Here is a 15106-nt window from a genome sequence, read left to right as displayed (position 1 = left end):
CTCCCATCCTGCCCTCATGAGTATCCATTCTGCCCCATATGATCTCCCCATCCTGCCCCATCTGTCTCCATCGTATCCATCCTGCCCCATCTGTCTCTAATCCTGCCCCATCTGTCTCCATTCTGCCCCATCTGTTTCCAATCCTGCCCCATCTGTTTCCAATCCTGCCCCATCTGTGTCCAGCACTCTACCCCATCTGTGTCCAATCCTGCCCCATCTGTGTCCAGCACTCTGCCCCATCTGTGTCCAATCCTGCCCCATCTGTGTCCAGCACTCTGCCCCATCTGTGTTCAGCACTCTGCCCCATCTGTTTCCAATCCTGCCCCATCTCTGTCCAGCACTCTGCCCCATCTCTGTCCAGCACTCTGCCCCATCTCTGTCCAGCACTCTGCCCCATCTCTGTCCAGCACTCTGCCCCATCTCTGTCCAGCACTCTGCCCCATCTCTGTCCAGCACTCTGCCCCATCTCTGTCCAGCACTCTGCCCCATCTCTGTCCAGCACTCTGCCCCATCTCTGTCCAGCACTCTGCCCCATCTCTGTCCAGCACTCTGCCTAGCACTCTGCCCCATCTCTGTCCAGCACTCTGCCCCATCTGTTTCCAATCCTGCCCCATCTCTGTCCAGCACTCTGCCCCATCTCTGCCCAGCACTCTGCCCCATCTCTGCCCAGCACTCTGCCCCATCTCTGCCCCATCTCTGTCCAGCACTCTGCCCAGCACTCTGCCCCATCTCTTCCCAGCACTCTGCCCCATCTCTGTCCAGCACTCTGCCCCATCTCTGTCCAGCACTCTGCCCCATCTCTGTCCAGCACTCTGCCCCATCTCTGTCCAGCACTCTGCCCCATCTCTGTCCAGCACTCTGCCCCATCTCTTCCCAGCACTCTGCCCCATCTCTGTCGAGCACTCTGCCCCATCTGTGTTCAGCACTCTGCCCCATCTGTTTCCACTCCTGCCCCATCTCTGTCCAGCACTCTGCCCCATCTCTGTCCAGCACTCTGCCCCATCTCTGTCCAGCACTCTGCCCCATCTCTGTCCAGCACTCTGCCCCATCTCTGTCCAGCACTCTGCCCCATCTCTGTCCAGCACTCTGCCCCATCTCTGTCCAGCACTCTGCCCCATCTCTTCCCAGCACTCTGCGAGTCTGCCCCATCTCTGTCCAGCACTCTGCCCCATCTCTGTCCAGCGTTTTGCCCCTGTGTCCAGCGTTCTTCCCTGGGCCCCCGGATCGCCGCTCTCAAGAAAAAAAAAAAAAGTTCTTCTTACCTGGCCGCGCTCCTGCAGCGGGCGAAGTCTCCACGCAGCTGCAGCGTGCATGCACTCGCCGGCGACTGACAATGATGTCAGACGCCGGCGACATGCACGCACGCTGCGGCTGACGTCAGCGCCTGCCAGCCTCAGATTGGCTGGCGGCGCCGCGGCTGTTAACTATTGACGTGCGGGCCCGCACGTCAATAGCTTTAAACAGCTGCAGCGTCAGCACTAAGGGCCCGGTTCAGCCTGCGGCTGCCGGTAGGGGCCCGGTGAGCGGATAAGACGGGGCCCGATGCGGGCCCCCTCTGCTCACCGGGCCCCATACGCCAGTCACGGCCGTCATGCCCTGATGGCGGCCCTGCTATCGGCAGTGGCTTTGGCAAGAATCGCTGATGTGAAAGTCGACTTTTGCAGCAGATCGGGCAGTTTTTCTGCATCTGCCGCGTAACTGATCACTTACGGCAATACTGCGCTCGGCCTCATTCATTCCCTATGGGATTTGCGGCACTTGCTATGATCTGGCAAATGCGGTACCATACCTCCCAACTTTTGAAGAAGGGAAAGAGGCATAAAGTTTGCGGCGTTCGTAGTGCGCTGCCGCAAATTTTATGCCACGCCTCTGAACACAACCATTTCACAACTAGTCACACCCATATCCACGTCCCAACCACACCCATTTAGCACTGCTGATCACTGTTTCATAAACTATAATTTTAAACAAAAAAAAATATGGCCACACAGTGCTCCATACTGTATAATGGAAACACATGATGCTCCATACTGTATAATGGCCACACATGATGCTCAATACTGTATAATGCCCCACATGATGCTCAATACTGTATAATGCCCCCCTCCCATCTTGTATGTGTGGCTCATCTCCCTCCCATCCCATATGCATGGCTCATATTCCCCCCCTCCTGTATGATGGCTCATATTCCCCCCTCCTGTATGCATGGCTCATATCCCCCCCCGTATGCATGGCTCATATCCCCCCCTCCCCTCCTGTATGCATGGCTCATATTCCCCCCCCCCTCCTGTATACATGGCTCATATTCCCCCCTCTCCTGTATGCATGGCTCATATTCCCCCCCCCTCCTGTATGCATGGCTCATATTCCCCCCCCCTCCTGTATGCATGGCTCATATACCCCCCTCCTGTATGCATGGCTCATATTCCCCCCCCCTTCTGTATGCATGGCTCACATTCTCCCCCCTCCCCTCCTGTATGCATGGCTCATATTCTCCCCCCTCCCCTTCTGTATGCATGGCTCACATTCTCCCCCCTCCCCTCTTGTATGCATGGCTCATATTCTCCCCCCTCCCCTCCTGTATGCATGGCTCATATTCTCCCCCCTCCCCTTCTGTATGCATGGCTCACATTCTCCCCCCTCCCCTCTTGTATGCATGGCTCACATTCTCCCCCCTCCCCTCCTGTATGCATGGCTCATATTCTCCCCCCTCCCCTTCTGTATGCATGGCTCACATTCTCCCCCCTCCCCTCCTGTATGCATGGCTCATATTCTCCCCCCTCCCCTCCTGTATGCATGGCTCATATTCCCCCCCCCCCTCCTGTATGCATGGCTCATATTCCCCCCTCTCCTGTATGCATGGCTCATATTCCCCCTCCCCCTCCTGTATGCATGGCTCATATCCCCCCTCCTGTATGCATGGCTCATATACCCCCCCCCCCTCCTGTATGCATGGCTCACATTCTCTCCCCTCCTGTATGCATGGCTCATATCCCCCCCCCCTCCTGTATGCATGGCTCATATTTCCCCCCCCCCTCCTGTATGCATGGCTCATATTCCCCCCCCCCCCTTCTGTATGCATGGCTCACATTCTCCCCCCTCCCCTCCTGTATGCATGGCTCATATTCTCCCCCCTCCCCTTCTGTATGCATGGCTCACATTCTCCCCCCTCCCCTCTTGTATGCATGGCTCATATTCTCCCCCCTCCCCTCCTGTATGCATGGCTCATATTCTCCCCCCTCCCCTTCTGTATGCATGGCTCACATTCTCCCCCCTCCCCTCTTGTATGCATGGCTCACATTCTCCCCCCTCCCCTCCTGTATGCATGGCTCATATTCTCCCCCCCTCCCCTTCTGTATGCATGGCTCACATTCTCCCCCCTCCCCTCCTGTATGCATGGCTCATATTCTCCCCCCTCCCCTCCTGTATGCATGGCTCATATTCCCCCCCCCCCCTCCTGTATGCATGGCTCATATTCCCCCCCTCTCCTGTATGCATGGCTCATATTCCCCCTCCCCCTCCTGTATGCATGGCTCATATCCCCCCTCCTGTATGCATGGCTCATATACCCCCCCCCCCCCTCCTGTATGCATGGCTCACATTCTCTCCCCTCCTGTATGCATGGCTCATATCCCCCCCCCCTCCTGTATGCATGGCTCATATTTCCCCCCCCCCCTGTATGCATGGCTCATATTCCCCCCCCCCCTTCTGTATGCATGGCTCACATTCTCCCCCCTCCCCTCCTGTATGCATGGCTCATATTCTCCCCCCTCCCCTTCTGTATGCATGGCTCACATTCTCCCCCCTCCCCTCTTGTATGCATGGCTCATATTCTCCCCCCTCCCCTCCTGTATGCATGGCTCATATTCTCCCCCCTCCCCTTCTGTATGCATGGCTCACATTCTCCCCCCTCCCCTCTTGTATGCATGGCTCACATTCTCCCCCCTCCCCTCCTGTATGCATGGCTCATATTCTCCCCCCTCCCCTTCTGTATGCATGGCTCACATTCTCCCCCCTCCCCTCCTGTATGCATGGCTCATATTCTCCCCCCTCCCCTCCTGTATGCATGGCTCATATTCCCCCCCCCCCCTCCTGTATGCATGGCTCATATTCCCCCCTCTCCTGTATGCATGGCTCATATTCCCCCTCCCCCTCCTGTATGCATGGCTCATATCCCCCCTCCTGTATGCATGGCTCATATACCCCCCCCCCCCTCCTGTATGCATGGCTCACATTCTCTCCCCTCCTGTATGCATGGCTCATATCCCCCCCCCTCCTGTATGCATGGCTCATATTTCCCCCCCCCCCCTGTATGCATGGCTCATATTCCCCCCTCCCCCCCCTGTATGCATGGCTCATATTCTCCCTCCTCCTGTATGCATGGCTCATCGCTCAACCCAAGCACGCAGGCGTGTACTACGGAGGACACAGCATGAACTTCAACCCAATATTACGGCCAGCATCCAGCCAGCGGGTGAGGAAAGGGTGAATCAAACACCCGAAAACCCCACCCATATGACCACGAACCTGTCCCGCAGGTGACAGGTTCCCTTTAAGTTTACAGACAACAGTATCACTGTGCTTGATTGGCAGCAAACTCACCTGACCTTAACCCCATAGAGAATCTATGGGATATTGTCAAGAGGAAGATGAGACACCGGACCCAGCAATGCAGACAAGCTGAAGGCTGCTACCAAAGCAACTTGGGCTACCATAACACCTCAGCCGTGCCACAGGCTGATCGCCTTCATGCCACGCCGCATTGATGCAGTAATTGATGCAAAAGGAGCCCCGACCAAGTATTGAGTGCATTTACTGAACATACATTTCAGTAGGCCAACATTTCGGATGTTAAAATCATTTTTCAAGCTGGTGTTATAAACTATTCTAATTTACTGAGATAATGACTTTTGGTTTTCATTGGCTGTAAGCCATAATCATCAACATTAACGGAAATAAACACGTGAAATAGATCACTCTGTTTGTAATGACTCTATATAATATACGAGATTCACTTTTTGTATTGAAGAACTGAAATAATTGAACTTTTTTGCTGATATTCTAATTTAGTGAGAAGCACCTGTATGTGCTGCGGAGTTATGTCATCATTTGCTCCCTGTTATCAGCCATTTCAGACTGCGGAGAGGCTAATTGTACTAATTTGTCCTACCATCTATTGCTCTCTATTATCAGGAGAGCCTGTTTGTAGTGTTTTACAATGGGGTGAGTGACGGGAAGAAACCTCCCTGCCCCTATGACAACTACATATCAGATATCTCTGTGTAACACACACGAGACGCTCCGACTTCAGCGGCCCTTTAACCATAAGCTTCAGGGTGTAATTATCTGCTGTTGTGAGCCTGGGATTAGCGGCCATCAGGACCTGCCCCTGTTTTATATGATACACAGGAGCGTCTCAGGGGTGCGGATTTGTGTACAGGAAGCATCATAGAAGAGAGGCCCCCGATAATGAGAGAAGCCAATATATCACACACATAATAAAATAGCCTGAGATGGCTGATAACAGGGAGTAATAGCTTGTAGTCACCTCCCCCCAGTAATAGCTGATAACAGGAAGTAATAGATGAATTTGCCTTATACCACCTGCAGGTTCAGGGTCTGGCCATATACAGCCATTTCCCATGACTACAGATTGTTCTGCTCACCTTTGGACCCCCATGTGGCAATTGTGCTGCCCTGGGATCAGTTGCTCTCTTAAAGCTGTACACACAGACTTTCTGACCTTGCTCCTCGGTATTCTGCAGTAAGTGTTTGTGGAGTATGGTAGTGCTGCCTTTCCGCCCCTCCGCTATGGCCCCCGATTTCCTTCTCACGGAGCTCTCTTTGGGGCGCCCCATGGGAATGCAATGAAAGGGATTGTATCTGCTCTAAAATAAGCGTCTCGAGGGCGGGGGGACAACGGGACGCACAGAAAACGGATTGTTAGGAGGTTAGGCAGCATGCCACATGTGAGAGGGTCCCAGCCACTCCAGAGGCACCCACCCGGGAGATAATGGCCGATAACAGAAAGGAATGGAGAGGGGACATCCACACAAAGAGCCGCACTGTTCCCACACCGCGCGGCGGTAACTGGAGGACACAGGAGGGCAGTGTGAGCCGCGGTTAATGGAGCCTTCTCCTCAGAAAGGTGAAGAGTTACCTGATCACAGAGACCCCAATGTGCCCACAGCTCCGAAATCTGAGCCCACAGGAAAAACTAACCACGCTGTACTGCCGACGTGAACGCTGATAACAAGGCCCACCCCACACCTGCAGCCCCCCCAACATTATACACAGCAAGGGAGGAAGAAAGATTCCTGGGAAAGCTGGAAAATGGCTGCCGTTTGGGAGACACATTGTGACATAATGGGGAGAGGCTCAAGCTATGTTATAAGGAAATGATTGGCACCAAGACAAGACCCGAGTAATGACTCCACTGTGTGCCCAGCGAGAAGCCTCCGGGTGACGCAGATCGAGACGGAATCCGAAAAGTTACAGACTGAAAAAGGGAGGGAAGCAGCAGTCAGATCCTGTCTGCAGCCACCACTAGGGGGAGCTCCCTGTATACAGAGATACATGATAAGATCCTGTCTATAGCCACCACTAGGGGGAGCTCCCTGTATACAGAGATACATAAGATCCTGTCTGTAGCCACCACTAGGGGGAGCTCCCTGTATACAGAGATACATGATAAGATCCTGTCTACAGCCACCACTAGGGGGAGCTCCCTGTATACAGAGATACCTGATAAGATTCTGTCTGCAGCCACAGCTAGGGGGAGCTCCCTGTATACAGAGATACCTGATAAGATTCTATCTACAGCCACCACTAGGGGGAGCTCCCTGTATACAGAGATACCTGATAAGATTCTATCTACAGCCACCACTAGGGGAGCTCCCTGTATACAGAGATACTTGATCAGATCCTGTCTGCAGCCACCACTAGGGGGAGCTCCCTGTATACAGAGATACATGATAAGATCCTGTCTATAGCCACCACTAGGGGGAGCTCCCTGTATACAGAGATACATAAGATCCTGTCTGTAGCCACCACTAGGGGGAGCTCCCTGTATACAGAGATACATGATAAGATCCTGTCTATAGCCACCACTAGGGGGAGCTCCCTGTATACAGAGATACATAAGATCCTGTCTGTAGCCACCACTAGGGGGAGCTCCCTGTATACAGAGATACATGATAAGATCCTGTCTGCAGCCACCACTAGGGGGAGCTCCCTGTATACAGAGATACATGATAAGATCCTGTCTGCAGCCACTACTAGGGGGAGCTCCCTGTATACAGAGATACATGATAAGATTCTGTCTGCAGCCACCACTAGGGGGAGCTCCCTGTATACAGAGATACATGATAAGATCCTGTCTATAGCCACCACTAGGGGGAGCTCCCTGTATACAGAGATACATGATAAGATCCTGTCTGTAGCCACCACTAGGGGGAGCTCCCTGTATAAAGAGATACATAAGATACTGTCTGTAGCCACCACTAGGGGATCTCCTTGTATACAGAGATACATAAGATTCTGTCTGAAGCCACCACAGGGAGAGCTCACTGTATACAAAGATACATAAGATTCTGTCTGTAGCCACCACTGGGGGGAGCTCCCTGTATACAGAGATACATGATAAGATCCTGTCTGCAGTCACCACTAGGGGGAGCTCCATGTATACAGAGATACATAAGATTCTGTCTGCAGCCACCACAGGGAGAGCTCACTGTATAGAAAGATACATAAGATTCTGTCTACAGCCACCACTAGGGGGAGCTGCCTGTATACAGAGATACATAAGATCCTGTCTGCAGCCACCACTAGGGGGAGCTCTCTGTATACAGAGGTACATGATAAGATTCTGTCTGCAGGCACCACTAGGGGGAGCTCCCTGTATACAGATATATTATTATTATTATTTATTGTTATAGCGCCATTTATTCCATGGCATATATGATAAGATCCTGTCTGCAGCCACCACTAGGGGGAGCTCCCTGTATACAGAGATACATGACAAGATCCTCTTTGCAGGCACCACAAGCTATAAGGACCTCACGTCCCTACCACCTGTACCACCGAATGGAGTGATGAACAATTCCTGGTCCTCGGAGGATACACATTTGTGTCTAGTGACTTTGATTCCTGGGGTTTTTTTTTTTGTTTGCTGTGGTTTGTCTGCACCGATCTATTCCTCTAGGGGTGGCTAATTGTGCGCTGTCTGCTGTCAACAGCTGCGCTGAGCCATCCACATCAGTGATGTCCAGGGACCTCAAATGCAGCAGAACGCTCCTCTGTAAGTAGTGAAGAGCAATGGTCCTGATACCCTTATCTGTGTGTCGGAAAGCTGGAAACAGTCAGTATGGACGATATACAGATTGCTCCTCGCTGTCCCCGTGTCCTGCATGGAACCTTGTCACCGAACGATGAGGCAGATATTAAATTATGACACTTGTCCTGACTTTTTAGGCTTTCATCTCCACACTGGGGGAGGGGAGGATAACTTTGCTGCACCTGTTACTCCCAACATCTCGGGGACTGCAGACAATGGGGGTCGGTGTCAACATGTTAGGGCATGTGAGGTTAGGCTATGGGTTGAACTAGATGGACTTAGTCTTCCTTCAACCTTAATAACTGTGTTAGTTCTCATATTCCCTGAAATAGAATTGAGATTTCTTAAAGGAAACCTGTTTTTGACCCCTAAACACTATTGGATCCCAGATGGAGAGCTAGGGGGCGCCACTGTATCATTGCCACATGGGACATGTAAACCACCCAGCCAATCAGAAGTGTCAATCATGACACTTTACTTTCTATTGCAACAATCTTGCTTCCAATCGGTGGCTCCCGTCCTAATACTTCTCACAGCTGCGGGCTCGTTACAGTTGTATCGGGTGTAGACAATCATCTGTGAGCTCCGGACACACACTGTCCCAGACGTGGCGGTCGGGCTGCACCGTAGCGATGTATCAGGCGGTAGTACCTGTTCCCCCGCACCGCCGATGTGAGATGTTTGGGGGGATAATCTGGGTCCAGCTATGAAAGGCAGAATATTGGGGGAGGGGTGACCTGCCTCCATACATTATAGGACGGCTGTCCTCTGTATACTCTGCACGTGTACGGGTGTATCTGACAGGCGGGTGCGGCTCGGATACCTCCTGTCATTGCCGGTGATGGGTCACTAATTAGGTAACTATGAGGAATAGTTTCGTTGTGAGACTGTGTGATCACCGCCTCACGTTTGTACCATTCTCCATAAGATGTATGTGGGCCGCCATGTGGGCATTCCTGTGGAGTGATAGAAGGTGCAAGTGACTGGACTGGGCGGCCAGACACCACACTGGCCCCAGTTAGGAAGAACAGCTCTGGAGCCCAAAACCAACAGCGGGGGCGGATGGGACATGGTCTCTTCTGATGGTCCACAGCTGCACACAGCAGCCCATGGTACTCCAGAGCAGACATGGCCGCTGACCAGCAGCATTATGTGAGGCGGTGCACCTGAGAGTTAGCAGTGCAGCTCTGGATGTGGCAGGACTGCAGGGCATGACATGTGAGCTGGGTACATCTTGGCAGTGTCGGGACTTAGTGCAGCTACCATCTCATGGCCTCCATCTCCTGGGCACCAGCATCCTGAGGCTGCTCTAATAATATGGGAGTCGCATGACCCAGCACATTCCAAGTGACCACGCGGGCATCCTCCACGCTCGAGAGGAATGCGATGCCCACAGTCTATGCACAGCAGTGGGCGGCACGTGCCAGGAGGAATCCATTAACCCCAGGTCATAGCAGTACACGGGCAGATAGAACAGCACGCATCGTATAATGTCACCATATACTGACTTATATCATGTCATTCTCCAGTCACATGCAGAGCTGCATTCATAATACTGCACAGTCAGAGCTGCTCCACCTTGTCTGACAGGATGAATTGTCTATGCAGCTTTGGGTGTAACTAAAGTATAAATCAGTTTCCCTGCAGCCTCTTTTCTACGTCCAATACAAGGATACAAGGCAGGAGCCCTACAGGGGCATTATTAGCACCTGAATAACTAAGTGCACCCTTCCCTAAAGCAATCACTGACATTTTAACTCTGTTCTCCCTAGATTCAGCCAATAAGGCCTCCACCCAGTGCCCAGCTGCCGCCCGCCTGCAGGCACATGGAGGATCCCTCCAAGGGTGAGTCTGGAGTGTTCATAAGAGCGAAGGCACAAGTGTTCAGCAGCAAATGTGCCGGGGTCGTGAGTGCAGGACAACTGCTGCCACCCCACCTGTCACCACGGGGAAAATCTCACCCCCTTCAGGAAAACTGCCCAAAAGCAGCACTGCATAATACCCTGATAATAGTCTGGGGCAAGACCATCGCTATGAGGCACATCACATGTCCTCTATAGGGGGCAGTATTCTAGTAATTATAATTCTTGTATAAAGGGAGCAGTATTATAGTAGTTATATTCTTGTTCATGGGGGCAGTATTATAGTAGTTATATTGTTGTACATAGGAGCAGTATTATAGTAGTTATATTCTTGTACATAAGGGGCAGTATTATAGTAGTTATATTCTTGTATATAGGGAGCAGTATTATAGTAGTTATATTCTTGTACATAGGGGCAGTATTATAGTAGTTCTATTCTTGTACATAGGGGGTGGTATTATAGTAGCTATATTCTTGTACATAGGGGCAGTATTATAGTAGTTATATTCTTGTACATAGGGGCAGTATTATAGTAGTTATATTCTTGTACATAGGAGCAGTATTATAGTAGTTATATTCTTGTACATAGGGGCAGTATTATAGTAGTTATATTCTTGTACATAGGAGCAGTATTATAGTAGTTATATTCTTGTACATAGGGGCAGTATTATAGTAGTTATATTGTTGTACATAGGAGCAGTATTATAGTAGTTATATTCTTGTACATAGGAGCAGTAATATAGTAGTTATATTCTTGTACATAGGGGCAGTATTATAGCAGTTATATTCTTGAACATAGGGGCAGTATTATAGTAGTTATATTGTTGTACATAGGAGCAGTATTATAGTAGTTATATTCTTGTACATATGAGCCGTAGTATAGTAGTTATATTCTTGTACATAGGGGGCAGTATTATAGTAGTTATACTCTTGTACATAGGGGCAGTATTATAGTAGTTATATTCTTGTACATAGGGGCAGTATTATAGTAGTTATATTCTTGTACATAGGGGCAGTATTATAGTAGTTATATTCTTGTACATATGAGCCGTAGTATAGTAGTTATATTCTTGTACATAGGGGCAGTATTACAGTAGTTATATTCTTGTACATATGAGCCGTAGTATAGTAGTTATATTCTTGTACGTAGGGGCAGTATTATAGTAGTTATATTCTTGTACATAGGGGCAGTATTATAGTAGTTATCATTACACATTGATGTTAGATTTTGCTGGTGTCAGAGTTGTTCCTCCACAATGAGGGTCACTTACATTTTCAGGATTGCAGATCTCTTCCCCAGCAGCATCTTGATGAAGTCTCGGTAGCTGATGGCTTCGCTGGTACCTCCGGTCACTTCTGATATCATCTTTTTTATCTCTAGATGTGTTTTGGGCACTCCGAGCTTCTCCATCATCATCTTGAGTCCCATCATGTCTATAAGATATGCCAGTAGATTAGTCGGGGGCAGCACTGTCCAGTTGTCCATCAGATACAGGTGAGGGAGGGGGGTGCACACTTTCAGTTGTGATATTTGGGATGTATTACAGTATCTCGTGCCGGGTCATATTTGGGAGTGTGAGAATACAGGGGTGTGGGCGCTGTAATTACTATTTGTGTGGAGTTGTCTGGTTATGATATCACTTACCTATATCTCCCTGATCATTTAGATCAAATTCCATGAATTTTTCTAGAAGAAATAAACAGATGATGATAATGATGAATAATAGAGTGACTCAGCAGGTAAACATTGTTACATTGTGTCCTGTAAAGTGACATTTCACGTGCTGGGCTCTGCCCATGTTGTGCTTATTACCCGGTTGTTACAATGTAGCAATTCTCCCCACAACAATGCAAATAATGCGGATAATAAGTCCGCTTATTAATGGGCAATTACTGCAGGAAATGCTTCCTATGGCAGCGGCAGTCTGAGTTGGTCTAAAATCCACCTTGTGCTTTGATAGATTGCTGCTTTGTTACTGGCCCCTGCTTTACACTGCACCACTGCTCTAATTGAGCACAACTATGACTGGTGACTCCGGATTAGCGGCATAGCGTTTAATGGTTGTGTAGTTGTGGTCCTGGCACAGCTATTATTCCAACCATGCTGCATTTTCTATTGGATTCTTGCTCATGTTCGGCCCCCTCTGCTTAACACTGCAGCTCTACTCTATTATACCATAGCAATGACTTAGACAATATTGTCTATTGTTTGAATTCTACCTACTGTCTGATCAGAAGCCCAGTGAGCCCCTCTCCCTGCTTTACACTGCAGCGCTGCTTCCTCGGAGGTTGCTGTATAAAGAGCTCCGCAGCACCCAGAAAAGCTTCAGTAAGGACAGTGCGAATTCCCTGAGGTTTAGGCAGATTGGCCCAGGACACCGGACAGTGCCCCCCGGTAGGGCACTCATGGGTGATGTGGACATGTACAAGCCGGCGGCCAGAACCATGTTAATATTCACACAACGGCTGGCATCGCCGTCCTCCTCCGTAGGCACAGGCAGTTTCCAGTCCTTTTGAATAATTTGGCAATTGTTCTCAGTGAGGTCATGGGATGAATGAGGGGGGTGCGCTAATATATTCCTACAGAAACTAGGAAAAACATTGTAAAAGGGACAGAGGATTTATCTGGACTATTTAAAGGGGAATGTACATAAAATCCGCACTGACCATAGTCTTCTCCTAGCTTATGGTCCGGGCAGAGGAGAGGATGTTTTGGGTAAAGGGACAGGACTTGGGCTGCTGTGTCTCTGGTTGAGGGGCGGCTTGCTGCAGCAGAGACCTTCTCCAACTATTCTGGCTGCAGTAGAAATCTGTAACCCCACCCCCTCCTAACATAACCCCGCCCCTGCTTAAGACCTATTTTTTTCTTATAAAGCATTACCCTCTCAGTGAGCTTAGTGTCGGCCATGCATACTCTAGTCTTAGGGGGCGCAGGCTGAGAGCTATGTGTCCCCTACTGTTCATTTATACTCCTTATTTCACATGCCTTCCAATCTGTTGCCTCTTCTCTGCGGCTTTGGTGGCTCGTCGTTCTCCGCCATTGTTCTAGTATTTAGGGAGTGATTATCAATTAATAGAAATATCCTCAAATATGAAAATAAGGGTTATTATAATGTGCTGCTGCGGACAACGAACCCTCCACTAACCACGAGAGCAGGCGAAAAAGTAATTCTGCCCAGTGCGGGGATGGAAATGCCATATTCAGGCTGCCCACACCAGATGCTTAGATACACAGCTTAGCTGACAGTATCATACACTGAAGGCTTAGATACACAGCTCAGCAGACAGAATTACACACCATAAGCTTAGATACAGCCACTCATCAGACAGTATAGCACATGTTTGGCAAACACTATCTAATCCTATTACACACCATAGGCTTAGGTGCAGCATCTCAGCAGATGGTATATGTGATAGGATTGGATACTCTGTATCACACATGATGGTTTAGATACAGAATGTGTCCCAAGAAAGCAGAAGAGGCCGTGCGGGGGACGGATCCAGGGTCGGACTGGCCATCGGGCAGTTCTGGCAAATGCTAGAAGGGACGGTGCCAGTAGTGGGCCGCTGCACGCCGACTCACCCCCCCCCCTTCACCACCAGCGCCACTTTCAACTATACCGGCGCCTATGACGCAGGTACAGTTGAATGCAATGATGGTGGATAGAGCGTCTGCTGACGCCCCCTCTCCCATCATTCCCCGCTCTGCCTCTGACACTGCGGGTGCGTGCACACTCACTGTGTCCCAGGCAGTGCAGCAGACAGGAGCAGGGAGCAACGCGGGCACGAGGAGAGGTGAGGAGTGTGTTGTTTTTGTTTGTTTTTTACTGGCCATTCTCGGGGGGGAGGGGGCGGAGGAGAGATGCGGGCTGTGCTGTATACTACTATGTGGGCTGTGCTGTATACTACTATGTGGGCTGTGCTGTATAATACTATGTGGGCTGTGCTGTATACTACTATGTGGGCTGTGCTGTATACTACTATGTGGGCTGTGCTGTATACTACTATGTGGGATGTGCTGTATACTACTATGTGGGATGTGCTATATACTACTGTGTGGGCTGTGCTATATACTACTGTGTGGGCAGTGCTGTATACTGCTACGTGGGCAGTGCTGTATACTGCTACGTGGGCTGTGCTGTATACTGCTACGTGGGCTGTGCTGTATACTGCTACGTGGGCTGTGCTGTATACTGCTACGTGGGCTGTGCTGTATACTGCTACGTGGGCTGTGCTGTATACTGCTACGTGGGCTGTGCTGTATACTGCTACGTGGGCAGTGCTGTATACTGCTACGTGGGCAGTGCTGTATACTGCTACGTGGGCAGTGCTGTATACTGCTACGTGGGCTGTGCTGTATACTGCTACGTGGGCTGTGCTGTATACTGCTACGTGGGCTGTGCTGTATACTGCTATGTGGGCTGTGCTGTATACTGCTACGTTGGCTGTGCTGTATACTGCTACGTGGGCTGTGCTGTATACTGCTACTTGGGCTGTGCTATCTGATATGCGGGTTGTGCTATATACTATGCGGGCTTTGCTATATACTATGGGGGGTATATTATATTCTATGGGGGAGGCTGTGTTATAAACTATTGTGGGAGTATATTATATTCTATGGGGGAGGTTGTGTTGTATAACAAAGCCTCCCCCATAGAATATAATATACCCCCCATAGTATATACTATGGGGGGCTGCATTACATTCTATGGGGGCTACATTATATATTATGGGGAGGTGGGCTGTAATATATTCTATGGGGGGCTGCATTAGATTTTATGAGGGATGATTGCATCATACTCTTTGATGGGGCTGCATTATATTCTGTGGGGAGGTGGGCTGTATTATATTCAATTTGGGGCTACATTATATTCTATGGGGGCTGTATTATATTTATATTCTTTGAGGG

The 15106-nt window shown here is 50.0% G+C and overlaps 1 protein-coding gene across 2 annotated transcripts in view; it reads right to left on the bottom strand.

Moving 5' to 3' along the window:
* AIF1L (allograft inflammatory factor 1 like) overlaps nucleotides 1-15106 on the bottom strand; it is a 40672-nt gene that overhangs the window by 3857 nt on the left and 21709 nt on the right. For both annotated transcript variants that reach the window (XM_069747535.1, XM_069747534.1), the window contains exons 4-5: nucleotides 11843-11884; nucleotides 11469-11631 (exon numbers count right to left, since the gene is read on the bottom strand). In XM_069747535.1, coding sequence (XP_069603636.1) covers nucleotides 11469-11631; nucleotides 11843-11884 — 205 coding nt within the window. The remainder of the gene's footprint in view (nucleotides 1-11468; nucleotides 11632-11842; nucleotides 11885-15106) is intronic.

Source organism: Ranitomeya imitator, chromosome 2, assembly GCF_032444005.1.
Source record: "Ranitomeya imitator isolate aRanImi1 chromosome 2, aRanImi1.pri, whole genome shotgun sequence".
In the NCBI taxonomy this organism is placed as follows: Eukaryota; Metazoa; Chordata; class Amphibia; order Anura; family Dendrobatidae; genus Ranitomeya; species Ranitomeya imitator.
The sequence above is the reverse complement of the archived record's forward strand: the minus strand, read 5'-3'. Positions and strand labels throughout refer to the sequence as shown.